Source organism: Paramormyrops kingsleyae, chromosome 14 (genome assembly GCF_048594095.1).
Source record: "Paramormyrops kingsleyae isolate MSU_618 chromosome 14, PKINGS_0.4, whole genome shotgun sequence".
Taxonomy (NCBI): domain Eukaryota; kingdom Metazoa; phylum Chordata; class Actinopteri; order Osteoglossiformes; family Mormyridae; genus Paramormyrops; species Paramormyrops kingsleyae.
The window spans coordinates 7,728,304-7,742,671 of record NC_132810.1 but is presented as its reverse complement, the minus strand read 5'-3'; the positions used below and the strand labels follow the sequence as shown (position 1 = coordinate 7,742,671).

General features: G+C 42.9%; 1 protein-coding gene and 1 long non-coding RNA gene across 3 annotated transcripts in view; one reads left to right on the top strand and one right to left on the bottom strand.

The window, feature by feature from the left end:
• rmdn3 (regulator of microtubule dynamics 3) overlaps window positions 1-12,958 on the bottom strand; it is a 51,996-nt gene extending 39,038 nt beyond the window's left edge. The window contains exons 1-6 of one of the 2 annotated variants that reach the window (XM_023802264.2): window positions 12,397-12,958; window positions 11,817-11,985; window positions 11,196-11,336; window positions 9,701-9,992; window positions 8,387-8,489; window positions 6,267-6,327 (exon numbers count right to left, since the gene is read on the bottom strand). In XM_023802264.2, the coding sequence (XP_023658032.2) occupies window positions 6,267-6,327; window positions 8,387-8,489; window positions 9,701-9,992; window positions 11,196-11,336; window positions 11,817-11,985; window positions 12,397-12,595 (965 nt within the window). In that variant the 5' untranslated portion in view covers window positions 12,596-12,958. The remainder of the gene's footprint in view (window positions 1-6,266; window positions 6,328-8,386; window positions 8,490-9,700; window positions 9,993-11,195; window positions 11,337-11,816; window positions 11,986-12,396) is intronic. The other variant, XM_023802262.2, reaches the window with a different exon arrangement.
• LOC140578405 (uncharacterized) lies at window positions 12,195-14,245 on the top strand. Its single transcript, XR_011982567.1, has 3 exons — window positions 12,195-12,471; window positions 12,935-13,095; window positions 13,208-14,245. It is a non-coding gene; the product is annotated as an uncharacterized lncRNA (long non-coding RNA).
• The last annotated feature ends 123 nt before the right edge of the window (window positions 14,246-14,368 follow it).

The window sequence follows — 14,368 nt, the reverse complement described above, 5'->3', positions numbered from 1 at the left end:
CTTTTCTGGCAGCTCTGGGTACCTCACTTCTAGGGAAAGTGAGCCATTTCATGAGTTTCTTCCCCCAAGTGCTACACTGTGAAGACTACTGAAAATATCCAATGAATTGAAAAAAAGATCAAATGTCCTGGATTTATTTTTAAACAACAACATGGAGAATGTGGAACCGGTACCCACACCGTTCTGGGTGTTAACCAGTCTGAGGTTCTTTTGTTTGTAATCCAATGAGAGCTCCTCATGCTCCCAAAATATGACGAGCTAGTGAGATGGCTGGCTTAGCTCGTCTGTCGGCCACGATCTGCTGGACACTGCATGCAATAGATGATAAAAAATGGTGAGTTAAACATAAAGCTGGATAGGCAGAGGATTGGGCATGAATGGAGACCCGCTTAGCTTTACATAAGAACACGGTCAACTGGATTCCTCGCATGATAAGGACACAGCAGGCCAGTATTCTAAGAATATGCTGTTCAAGTTTCAAATTTCAATTTACTTGTCATACGTATCATTACAACAAGCTTCAGAAGTGTGCTCAAGGTGCTGCATTAGCCTGGACTAGATGGCTGAAGATGATGACGGATCCCTAGGCTTTGAGAGAACTTCAAAAGGAAATGAGAGGAGTCCATTCCTACATTAGGTTATCGGTGGGTGGGGGGATATCTGCAGAACATCAACAGCAGCATCAGCGGCTAGCTGGCAAAAGATGCTCCAAACTTCAAGGCAGGTTGCCAAAAGAAACATCTAAGGGCAGGCCCACCAGCGGCTATGCCTGGGGAAGGCTCCGGAAATAAGGATATTTACACTGGCCATGAAGAAGAGCTTTGTAAGAGAACTTGAAACATAAAAAGAACATGCAAAATGATAGAGTAATATTAATGAATGGATGGTTCCCCTGCAAGACCCGGGATTGACTCTGGTTACGTACTTATGTCAAGGCACCTGTGTAACAAGCATCTGGCTCCTTAACCCCTCCCCCCCCCCTCCCATCACTCCCTGGTCAGGATGACCTCCTATGTGCTATGTTACCAAGACTGCTGCCAAGCCAAACAGTTTGAGCATGAAGGTCCAGAAGCTGGAGGGAGAGCAGTACGTGACTAAAAGCAGGCCAGTGGCTTGCTAAAGGAAGGGGGTAGCTAAACAGGCAGGGGATAGGGGGGGGCAGGTGTTACTGGACCCACTATAATCGGACGTGGAATTTCTTATCTGAGGGTGGGTGTGAAAAAAAGTATACAAAGAAAGATTGGGCACATAATTCTTATAAGCACAGTGAATAGTACCTAGATGATCTTTGCTTCTGGGTTGCAAGTGAGATGCCTATGGATCACTGAAGGAGACATGTCACAGTAAATGAGGGATAACAATCGCACCATTATGCCCGTCAAAGGCCAAAGGCTAAATGGACAAATATCATCAAGCAAAATGAATGACCAGTCCATAAACTGAGGCTACCATCACCTCAAAGAAGAAGTGACCAGTGGGGCAGAGAAGACTCAGGTCCATTGAGAAGCAGCAGTGTGTGTTGCTGTAGAGTTGCTCCCGGGAGGTAACCTCACAACCCCACACTGACAACTCTGGGAGTCATTTTCTCACTGCACACCAAAGGAAATGGTGCATTAACGTGTGGCCCAACAAAAAGGGGCAAGGGAGCGATTTGGAGTCTCATTACGCTAAATAAGAAGCAGCCTTTCAGCCTTGGCTTGATGAAGGGTGTTGGGGGCACTGCGAGCACAAAAGAGTAAACAACCTTGCTGGCCAGCCATGACCCTAAGCTTCTAGAAACAATCCCAATGTTGTTCTTAGGCCGCAGTCTTCCCCCAAAGCCCAGTCCTAACTGAACTCATCCTCCCTGTCAGAAAACCGTTTCAGCGTTCTTTCCATGGGCTTGGGCAGGAAACTGGGGTCTTTTTCTGTTCAATCCTATTCTATTCGATAGGGGCCATGCGGAAGGGGTGAAGAGGTGGTCACATGTCAATGGCCACAATCGTAGTAGATTACAGCAGAATGTTAATATCTCAGTGATGACTTTGGGAACTTCTAGAACATTCTCGCGGGCCAGCTCTCTAAACAGGATGAATATATGTTTATTCTGCTCAAGTACAATTTGGAAGGTTTTGTGTCAATCCCTCTATGTGAAAGAGGAAGGTAAACAAAGCACGTCCTACACACGCACCCCTTTTAAAATGAAATCTCCCCCCACCCTTTGGAATCACGGCTGCTAAATGAATGGATCCTAAAATGTGATCAAATCTTCATCTAAGTTATAATAATTAAAAAAATGTTTTAATGAACGTCACTGATGGAAAAAGGATATTTAATAAGTAGTGGAACCTCCTTAACTGGCAATAATACCAACCAAATATGTTTGGTAACACTTTACTTTAACTGCACCTTAATAATGCTTTCATATTGCATTCATAAAACGTTCAGTACACATTCATAATGTATTAAGTATTCATAAAACATTCATAAACATCATGTATGTATACCATAACATCCTAACATCCCTTAAGAGCTGTAATATAAATTAATGACAATTATATAATAACAAACATTATAATTGTATTGTCATGTAATGTTTGTTAATAATATATATTAAAGCTGTTAAGGGATGTTAGGATGTTAAGGTGTACTTGCATGCTGCTTACGAATGTTCTATGAATGCATTATGAAGATGCACTGAATGTTCTATGAATGCATAATGAATGCATTATGAAGGTGCACTTAATGTAAAGCGTTACCATATGTTCTGTAGCTGTTGCTGAAACCTGCACAGAGGTTATGAGCTATTTTGGCCCATTCCTCTCTATAAAACTTTCATGTATCTTTAGGGTGTCTACCACGAAAAGGCTGCTTCTGATCTGATCATTTCAGTGGGTCTGAGGTCAGAAATCTGACTTGGCCATTGTAAAGTACAAAAATTCATTGTTCAAAGCCATTCTGTTGCTGATTTACTTCTGTGTTTTGGATCACTGTCATGCTACAACCCAACTTCTTTTGAATGTTAATTCACAGACAGATGCCCAGACATTATGCTGTAGAATTTTCTGGTGCAACTTGGAATTCACTGGTCCCTCAATCACTGCAAGCCATCCAGGCCCGAAGGGCAGAGTTACAGCCGCACACCATTTCACTCTCTTCACGGTCTTGTTTTCTCCATACATGTCTTCTCCAAACATAATGCAATGAACATTTACCAAAAAGTTCAACTTTGATATCATCTTAAAGAAGAGTTATTAGTGCCATAGAATTTCAAGCTGATCTTCAGCAAACCTGAGACAGGTAGCAATGTTCTTATGAGAGCTGTGGATTCCTCTGCTGTTACCACCATGAATACCAGGGTAGACACACGTAAATAGAATAAAAGTGCCAGGAGATCCTTATCTGTCACCCTAGGGATCTTTGTCACTTGTTTGAGGATTTCATTGCAAGCTCTGGTCCTAATCTTTGCAGGAGATCCACTCCTAGGGAAACCAAAGTTTTTAGATATGTTTTTCAAAATCTCATAAGCTTCATTAGGTCCTCTAAAATCTCAAATGATAAGGTCATTGTAACAGAATTCTCTTATGAAGGACAGGTAATCAAAGTTTTTGTGTGTGTGTGTGTGTGTGTGTGTGTATGTCTGTGTGTTTTGTAAAAACAGGCAATTCAAACCCACTTCTGAACTGATTAGAACACCTGACTCCAATTACCCTCTTTTCAAGAGGTCATTATCCTAGAGATTGTACTTGTTCTATAAACCATGTTCTATAAGCCATTCATTCAATAAAGACAACGAAAGCAAAAGGCAAAATGTTGTGTTTGTTAAATAAATCTATTGTTATAGATTAAATGAAGATCGGATTCACATTTAGGCAACAATTCATGCAGAAATCCCAATAATCTCAAAGGGCGTGCAAACTTTTTTTCCACAACTGTACATCAAAGGACCCTCTGGCATCAAAGAAGCACTGAATTTGGACAAAATCCCCCATCTGCATACAGGGCACTATTATCAACGAAATGAAGTAACAGTAACAAATATGCAGTAAGTGTACCTTACAAAACAAATAAATCCAGCTCGTTGGCCAGCTGAGTAATATTTAAGAAATATCAACCATTATGCAATTCCTGAATGCATCATTTCCTCCAAAAGCAACACACATATACATTGACAGCTTGCTATTATTACAGTCTAACATTTATGCAATGTGCCGTGAGACCATATTACTCTATATTCTGCAACCAGAGGACTCTAGAAGGATACATTTTTTTCTTTTTGGGAGGGTGGAACACCGATAAACAGAGGTGGTACCCCCCCCCGCCCCCCACCTCTGTGTTTCTGTATAAACTCGAAAAGAAAATACTTTGTCCTAACAGCAGTCATAATTCACGGACAGTCTGGTCAGGCCTGAATCCGGCTGAGACCCTAGTGCCACTCAAAGTAAGGAATCTAGAGAAATTTTAAACAAACTGTTTCTGAATGCGAGACCAAGTATATGCCTAAAAATGGTCCAGACATCCACAAGAAACAGAACAATGGACAAGTGTCAAATATTGAGACTGGAAGACAATGAAAAAAGCCATCTGACTGTCCACTTTAAAGTCTTTTTGGGAACTTTCATTTTTGACTATGGTGGATCTTACTTTTGAGAGATATTGCTAGATCAGGAAAGAAGCACCACTGTCAAATGTTATGCTGGCATTTGTTTGTGCTTTCATTTGAAAACATCTCTTTGAAAAGCACTTGATCTCGCAAGTAGAGTTCAAGAGGCTGGAGATGCATGAAACCTGATAGTGGAGATTCATCTAAATGGGAACTATACAATGTGGCTCCACTTTCAGTCAGGTCAGCCCTGGTTATGCCAAATGAGTCAGCATCAGCGGCACTGAGTCCGCAGCTGCATTCAGAACGCCAACGGTGATTTCTCAGGCACATCTTTAACGCACCTGTCCCAGCTGTCTGGAGCAAAAGTTCACAAAGACAGAGCCAGAAAACCCTGGCCAAATCTAAAGGAGTCAATGCTCAACTGCATGAAGGTGGAAGCCTGGGGATTTGGCTGGACTGCTAGAAGATAGCAGAATGCCATGCAATCTAATCCTACAAAGGGCACATTTGTCTCCATACACAATCCTGTGGATCGGCCTGTTCACAGCATAGCTGTCAGGTGATTGGACGGTTTGGTCCATAAAAAGTATTTTTAAAAACTATCGTTTAATTATCCCTTGTTAGGGAAACAGACCTACCCAAAGAACAGTGTAGAATAACAGGAGGTTCACACATAGACACTGCTAAAATGTGATGGTGATGGAAGCACAGCAAAAAAAAAAAAAACTACAAATCCCAGAGTAAAATAAAACACAAACATTTGGCCAGAACACGGCTCCTTGCCTAAATGCCAGGACTGCAGTCCCGGTGGGAACACGGATGCAGACTCCACTGAGCAGGGAAGCTGCAGGCCAGTGGAACAGCCTCCCTGTCAGGTCCTTTCACTTCTCCATTCAGACAATGGAACTGCAAGTGTTTTTCATTTTGAGAACCAGAGAAAACCCAGCGAACATATGGGCCTCATTAAACACAGTAGTCCAATGGCATCATCATCACGTAACTGAGTTTCCTCCTTACGCTGCCCCCCACCCCGCTTGCTTCCTAAGTGGCACTTGTTCTGAGATGCAACAAGGGCGATCAGCCTTCAAAAAGCTGCCTAGCTCTTTGCCATGCCTGACCCCATCTCACTGCACTCCTCGCCAAGGAAGAATGGATGTGTTTCACCAAAGCGAGAGGTGTGACTTGGTTTAATGAGTCCAACTCAAACCAACAGGGTGTTAAATTTTGGGGAAAAAAGACCACTTCTGGAAAGACCCCTAAAATGGACCCCCTGCCACCACGATGTCCTTACAAAAATGATGCAAGTGAGATGCTACCCCCAAGTAAGCAGGTGACATGTGTCCAGCAGCAAATCTTTAATTTATTTCTGAGGTCTGACCACCAACCACTTTCATATACCTGCGCATTTTGCTGGTTTTACACATCCAGGGAACCTAGCATTCATGGTAATGTTACGACCCATGACCCACGATTTTGCAGTGTTGCTCTTGCCATCTATTTAACAAACTCAAGCTGCCTGGTTTTCTTTTGCTTCTTTTCCCCAAGCGTCCGTTTCCTGTCCAGCAATGATACACTGAACAGATTAGCTTCACAGGCATGTTCATAAACAACAAACTCATGCTACAGCATAATAAACATCATGTTGTTAAACCCAAGGCATTATGGGAAGCTGCCAACTCACCATTTGTGGCCCTCTGCGCTGAGGCCATCTCTCTGCAGAGCTGCTTCGGCCTCGTCCCGTCCTGTGGAGGAGAGAAAGAAAGGAAGAGAGGGAGAGAGAGTGCTAGAGTCAAATGAGTGCCAAACTGAAGCCTGCTGAAGCAAGTAAAATGTTCAGTCTCCGGTTTCGTCGATACTACAGCCACCTTCCCAACTCACAGGCCCCGACCATTTGCCATCTCCCTTAAGGAGGGACCTGAGTGGTAGATGACTTGCTCTTAGGCCAGTCTAAAGCTGGAAAGGAGCGCATGAGCATTTATGGCTTGACAAACAGGGAATGCTCAGAACAGCAAAGGGGCAACGCATGAAGCCTTTACCCTCAAGAGCTTGTAGGGCACATTGTCTGAAAGCAAAAGCACTCCGACTGAAGGGGCACATCATTCCAAAGAAACAAGTCTTGAAAAGCAACCAGCTCTTCCTAAAAACAGCTGTTTTCTTGAGCCTCTCAGACTTAAAATCAGCCCGCTGTAGCTAATGAACAATCTGAATAAAACATTTAAGTATCTAAAAGACTATAAATAAAAAGGAAATGCTTATTTGTAAATAATTACTTCACTTCCCTTTGTTTGTATCTTCCCCTTTCAAACCATCACGAAAGGCTTGCCTTGTTTAATGACACAGCTCTTTTCATTAATGCCAGGGCTTTGAAAAGTCATTCATTTTTTTCTGGGTAAATTCAAATTAGGGAACTTGTCGGGGTGGCAACCAGAGCCCAGCTGAACTGGAAGTTCTGGCCCTGAAGGCTCCGGAACAGGGTTTCTGGTTTCCTCTGCATCCATAGCAACCACCAGCTCCAGCAGACTGTTGGTGATTAGTCAAAGTGGATGCAGACGGGGCTTTGGTCCGACACAATAGCTGGGCCTCACCCCGAATGGGCCCTAGGAAGGTACCTCTGCACCTCTTCTTGCAAACCTGGTAGTAAGCTACTGTTAGCTTTGCTATCAAAAGCACAAGTGTTGATCCAAAAGCATGGGCATTAACCACACCCAGCTCACGGCTAATCATGCAAATGAATGAACTGATACAGTCCTAATTATGGAAAAGGTCTTGAAGTTCCTGCAGTCACCTCAACCTGCATTGCAGGTCCAAAGCCAGCACCATATGTTCCCAACAGTGCGTCTGAATAAGAATCGCAACCCAAACCTTCATGAATGGCAAAGTAACAGAAATACAGGTGCATCATGGAATAGGTGAGAAGGCAGTTCCCAGGCATGTACAAGAATGATTCTGTTCAAGTTCACCTCTGTGCTTTTGGGCGGAAGGTTGCAAACATGGAAGAAGTCAAGAATTCTTTGGATCCATTGTGCGACAGCTCGTTATTTTAAACATAAACCGCTTAATCCCAGCTCAAACTATGACCACATCACACAGTGACCTACGAGCTTCCTGAGGAGAATCTAGAAAGATGCCGGCATGTAACAGTTCTGATCTATTACACTTCTAGTGGCCAGAGGAATTCCTGGTCTTTATCTGCTCTTATGCATCAAAACTTTCCCCTCTTGGCTCGTCATCCATTTCATTCTTCTTCCCCTATACAGAACCCTTTGATAGGGCCAAATAATTAATCGGTCCGGCACCCAGATTTGTGGAGTTAAGCTAATCTTTTCCCTGCAGGATGGCCTGTTTGTAATTCCCGAGTTACCTACTGGTGTTCTCAGTACATAAATCGAACACAGTCACGCACGTGTCCTCAGCCATTAGTCCGCGGAAGCACTGTTGTCTGGGAAACAGAAATCTCACAACCCAAGGTTGATGTGTGCACCCGTACTAGGTAAGACGGTCCAGGTGGCCCCTGTTGGGTCCGTGACTATTTTAAACTTAAGGATTAAAGATCTTACGCCTATGTTGACCCTACATGATAAACAGCCTTTTTGGCTGAAGTTGAAGGTGATTCCCAGGCTTTTTTCCCCATGTCTTTCAAGTTTGTTTCCGTATCCACATATTGCACTCAAGGAAAATAAAAACATGTGATCTGTCTTGTGCGAACAATCCTGAAAGGCTTTCTTGTTTACAAAGACAGCAGATGAACTGGAGCCCCACAGACCCAAGAAGCTTGAGATAGCAGGAAAGGAGGTATGATACCTTGTTCCATGTAGGCCTTCTTCTCCTCCACGTCGTCTGTGGTCTCGTACATGTCACTGTAAGCACGGGCCAGCCGCCACAAGAACTCTGCATCTTCTCCAAACTGAAGAGGAAAAATAATGACAACTGCTGCTAAATGAAAGGGCAGTGATGGACTCGTCTGAAGCGAACCCAGCCAACACATCTCCAAAGCTCTAGAGGGGAGCCAGATGCCTGGTCGATGCACATGGTGCTTTGCCGGTTTGAAGAAACCTATTATGTAACAACATGAGCTTCAGAAATATTCCTACCCGGAAAGTATCAGAATAACCCAGAGAACAATAGTCAAGCTTGAAGAAGGATCATGGGATTTCCTGTGTTTAGGTGTGTAAAATATCACTTCCTCTGAAGCCCTGCAGAGAACTTAAAAAAATGCTCTCCATAGCCTTAATCCACTTGTTTTCAGCATGTCCTGGTCACTTTGCTGCCATTGAAATTAACCTGCCCTGATGTGAGATGGGAAACCTTTGGCTATCTGCAGGGTTACTGTCAGTTCTAAAACCTTGCACCCCTTGAATTCGATTATTACATTATGAAGGGTCTGTTTTCTCCCTGATCTGAGGACAAAAATAACACCAAATTCCAAAAAAACAGCATGACAATAGACATTGTTATAGTTGAAACAGCCAGTATCTTCACTCTGCCAATGGACCACAGTGTCCAAAAAAGCACAGCCTTAAGTAAGGAGACAGAATGAGCAAACTTTGACAGAAAATAAACTTATACTCAATCAAAAAGACACGCAACAACTTGAGATGAAACAAGGAGAGAACGCTTCCTCTGCACAAACACTACACGTGCTGCAGCCAAGAGAAAAGCAGGAAAGCTCTCAAACAGGTAGACGAGTAACTGAATTAAAGGATCCCACCCTTGGCATCATGATAAGAGGGGAGCTACATATCGTAGGCTTCTTCGTGCAACCTCAGCTAGGGCATACCAGTGTCTGAGATGGAGGACACCCCCACTATCAAGTGGGGAAAAAAAAACAGACCAGTCATGTAATATGTGTTTACTTAACACACTATGGAAGCTCACATTTACAAAAGCATTAAAAACAAATGATTAATATTACTGTTAATAGAGAAGTTTTCTCTGACTTGTTCTAACGATTACAGTACAAATTTGTCAGTAATTTCTCTGTAAAGCTGGAAAAAATTCGCTACTGTACTAGCATATGGTATTGTAATAAATGCTTCTTTGTTGAGACTGCCTGCGGTAATAGACTGTCCTTCTACATTCTCCCAGGAATATCCAAAGGCCATGTCTTCACCTGACCTGGGGTTGGCTTGACCGCAGCAGCTGGTAGCCCTCGGCCTTCTCCTGAGCACTTCCAGCATGCAGGGCATCGCTCTGGGAGAGAAGCTGTGCCAGCTCCCCACCAGGCAACTCAGGGTCCGGCGGCGGCGTGAGCCCCATCTCCTCTTCTTCCGCGCAGGAGTCCTTTCTCAACGTTCTCACTGTCGCACAGCTCTGCTCTTCCTCGTCCTCACTCTCCCTTTCCATCTCTTTGTCTGTCTCCCGATCTGTGTCCGCATTGTAATCAGATTCCGGGTTGGCAGTGGTGTACCTGCAAGTGGGATGGCAGATGACTGGTCATTGGCTAGTGCTAAACATGGTACCTATAAGACACATCACGCATGCAGTTACCACAAAGCTTGAAACCCACTTTTGAAGATAAAAGCCATTACTTTCCCTTTGCCTCTCTTTTCTGTCTGTAAAAGTTCATAGTTTTATATTTATAATTGCCTTAGCTTTCCATCTATAAATTTTGGAATGGCTTGCTTATACAAGAAACTCTGGATCAAAGTGTCTGGGAAGCAAATAAATAAAGAAATGAGGTTGCACATAACACAGAGCTTTTGCGGTTTTCTTCTGGCTCTCCTTATGAGTCTGCACTTCACAGAAATAACTTGCACATTGCTCCCTGGAGAGACATTACACAGCAAGATCTGACTCAAGCCCTTCCAGGGACAATCATCCTATTTCCCATTATTGTTTGGTGCCCCACTGCATTTTCCAAAATGAGGCAGGAAGGAGGGAAGTTTTTAATGATTCAAACTAACACCCACTACACCTATGGATAGTGGCATTTCTTGATGAAGAGGGTGAGGAAGACCTTCGAAGCACTCATTTATTTCCTCTTTCCATCTCATGGGAAATGGCCTCATCTTGGACAAGATCACATTGGAAGTAACACCGGCTAATGGCTACATGTGTCAGAGGACCCGGAACAGGAAGTCACAAAGGTTCCAACAGGAAGTTACCATAACTCAAGGAAAGCATTCTAAAACCGTGTTCTCTTAGCACATATGTGCACTGATTCTAGCCCTTGCTCCCACTGGCATCCTGCTTTCCTTCCCGTAGAAGATGTCTTCTGCCCTTTAGAGATAAAACTAAAATAAAACCACATGAAGTGAACCGCCCTCCCCTTAAATAGCCAAATCTAACCTCTAACCTCATTTGTTTTTATGGCTCCTTTTCCTAAAACATCACACTGTTGGCCTAGTGTCACTGAAAACTATTTTTGGAAATTATTTTGAGTATGGAGATAAAACCATGGGTCCATGAGGTTAAGCTTTTCATTTTGCACCTGAATTGCTTATTTCTGATTAAATTCATATAACTTGCACAAAGACAGCAGTGACAGAAATGCAGATGCAGCAGTCCTATGCAATGAACCACCACCCCTGCTGTTCGACTATAGAAAACAAAGCCTTAGCTTCGGACTTGAGAAATCTGCATGAGGCATCATACGGGGCCTGGTACATACCCGCCTTCACTTTCACCATCGTACATGCTGACCGCACTAGCGGTAAAGTAGATGGAGCTGGAGCTCATGGACTCAGTACGCTCCCGTGGAAGGAGGTGCCTACGGCGGCGAGCAGCCTTCTGGCTCTCCTCCAGGCTGGCCCTGGGGGGAAAACAGCGGAGCAGAACTGTGGGTAAATGCACTGGTGTTTAGCTATGAGGAGCAGCAGAGAAACTCTATGCCACATCAAAGATACAAACAGCTGTTTCTTTTACGCAATCGGAATTTTGGCAGAAATGGTAAGTCTGTCAAATAGCAGGGACTGGCTTCTCTCAACATACCAATGGTATTTGACAGATAAGAATGTTCTCATATTAAATAATTAAGACGCTACACCCTTGACTTGCCCCTAGAGCAAGCTCTTCAAATCTGGACCTCAATTCCAAATCCAGGCCTTGTTTTCAGTTCTTCGAGGTAGTTAGCTTAATAATTACTGATTCTGATTGGCTGGAGGCTTCACATCTGACTCGCAGGTAAAGGAAGGCTGGTAAATCAGCAGTGCATGTATCTTGAGAACCGAGATTTGAATAGCCTTGCCCTAGAGCAAAGCTACCCACATCTAAGTTGGGAGAACATACTCACTTGACATCCTGGACAATTTGCACTGCGATGCCCTGGAGGCTACCCCTCAGTTCGGCCACCTCTCCCTGCAGGTCAGCCACACAGTGGAGCACCTCATCCAGCCACTGTCTCAGCTCCCCCTGCTGATTGGGCAGCACCAGCGCTGCTCCCCCAGCAGCACTGTCACAGGCTGACACACGCAGGTACCAGGATACCACATGAGAGAGACCATGGCTGACAATTAATTAAGCAAACCATTTGTAAAATACAGAATAAGCTGTCTAGTGATTCAGCAAAGGTTTATTTAAACGTAGACATAGCGAAGGCCTTTATAATGAACATGAGATAGAGGTGCAAGACCGTTGTTCATGTTCACCAGCAGGGGGCGGCTTCCCACCCATCCCAGAAACGTACATGTGCCGCTACGTCTAGATTTGACTTAAGAGCAGATTCGAATAAAACTATACAAAATTTGAAGAGTAAAATCACCGTCTTTGGATTTCAAAGCTGTAACGAAAAAATTCTCCTCAACAAAATAAAACCATTAAGTTGAATATTCTGGCGATGCCCTTTACGTGTGTTTATCCAGTCCTTCCCTTACCTGACCCCTCACGCGCTCCCGCGCTCACAATGGCGACGCCGCCCGGCACGCGCGGAGCCGACCGCTCCCTCTGAGGTATTTTCCCCCTTTCTTCTCTTCTCCTTTTCCTTTCTTTGAAAACCATAAATATGACCAGTACCGTCCCCGCGGCGGCTCCCACACCTACACTAATCCAGGTACCCCTTCCGAGCTTGTCCATGGTAAATTACGTAATTCGAGTGACAAACCTGGAAGTATATTTTCGTAGCTATGTAGTAATGTAGCTTTGGTGCTCTAAAATGTACATGAGTTATTGTCTATTATCTGTCTAGTTGCGAGAGTTTATTTAGAAATGTGTGCGTATACCTACTGTAAGTTAAAGTTTTTATGTTACTCCTTCATAATATCTAGCGTCCGTATATCTGTATCGGGACGTTGTCCACACCTGTCTCGAATTATGATAATATTAAATATTTAAATGTTCCTGTCTATATATTACATTAGCGTCATATTAAGAACAACGACATGCGCAAGTTCAGCTTGATTTCGTTTTCGCTAGGTGAAGGGGGAAATCACCACGGTGACACCGCCGCTGAGGAGCCGTGGTTACAGCATAATGATTCCGACAGGAAACACCTACACAGTCTAGAACGCGCCCCATCGTACACGGAGGTTTTATTATTTAACATCCCGCATTTAAAGTACGCATTTATTCATTTGGTAAGTTTTCCAATAAATTAGGCACAATAGTACGTGTAACAATGATTGATTGTATTTATTATGGATATTTTTCATTTTCTGCCATTTGGAAACCATTTTATTTTTCCCATAGTACCCTCCAAGACAGACCTTCAAATTAAAGATTGTATCATTGCCTGAGAAACGGAAATTAAAGTTCCAGTACGTCAGAAATTGAACTGTGCATCTACGTAGCTCAAAACACCGTTTCTGTGATTCTAATACTGATATTAAAACCTAAACAAACAACGAAATCATCAGTGTAAAAATATCAAAAAAAACCTGAATGCACATGCGTAAATCAAAGCCTTCAATTAAAGTAATCATATATATCACTTAAGTCCAGTTAATGAAAGACAATGTTAATTTTACAATTTATAACATAAACTAATTGTTTCAAAGGAGCAATGAAAAGTATTGCCTAGGGAAAATTGTCAAGGTTTTCTTTATAAACATTGATATGTAAAAACTTTATATCTATAAACATATTTAGATGAATATCGCCAAAGTTATTATAGTGTATGGGTGAATGTGCGCACCCACACACACGATCTCTCTCTCTCTCTCTCTCTCTCTCTCACACACACACACACACACACACAGAACTGTTATTATATCTTTGTTGGGACTTTTCATTCATTTTTATAGGGAAAACTCTAATCCCAACATGGCGACCTTCATCCCTACCCTTGCCCTATCCTTAACCATAAGTAACCAAACAAAATACGGGATTTTTGGCACTTTTCACATTCACAGATCTTAGTGGGGACCTGAAAAATGAAAAACAGGTTTTTATTACATTATGTGGGACATTTGGTCCCCACAATGTAATATAAACCTGATCCACACACACACACGCATACACACTATATCCATGTTCCATGTTTCGACTTAAACACAGTAGGTACTCATACTTTATCCAGGCCACAGAATTATATGGGAAATCCAAGGCGAAATCAGGAAAACCATGAAGGATGGCAATCTCAAAACGAATCAGTTAGGGGAGTCTGGATCGGATTGCATCGTTTTGAATTTTCCTCCGATATTTTTGTAATGAAATGCAAACATTTATTACATTATTATGGCCAACTGGTACAGTTGCATAACTGTTACAAATTTCGTTGGACTGGAAATGTACAATAACAATAAAACATTCTATTCTATTCTGTTATTTTCTCTTTCATGCACTTTGAAAACAATAATTATGGACATATATAAGGCGACATTGATTATTCGTGTTTAAACGGGTTACTTG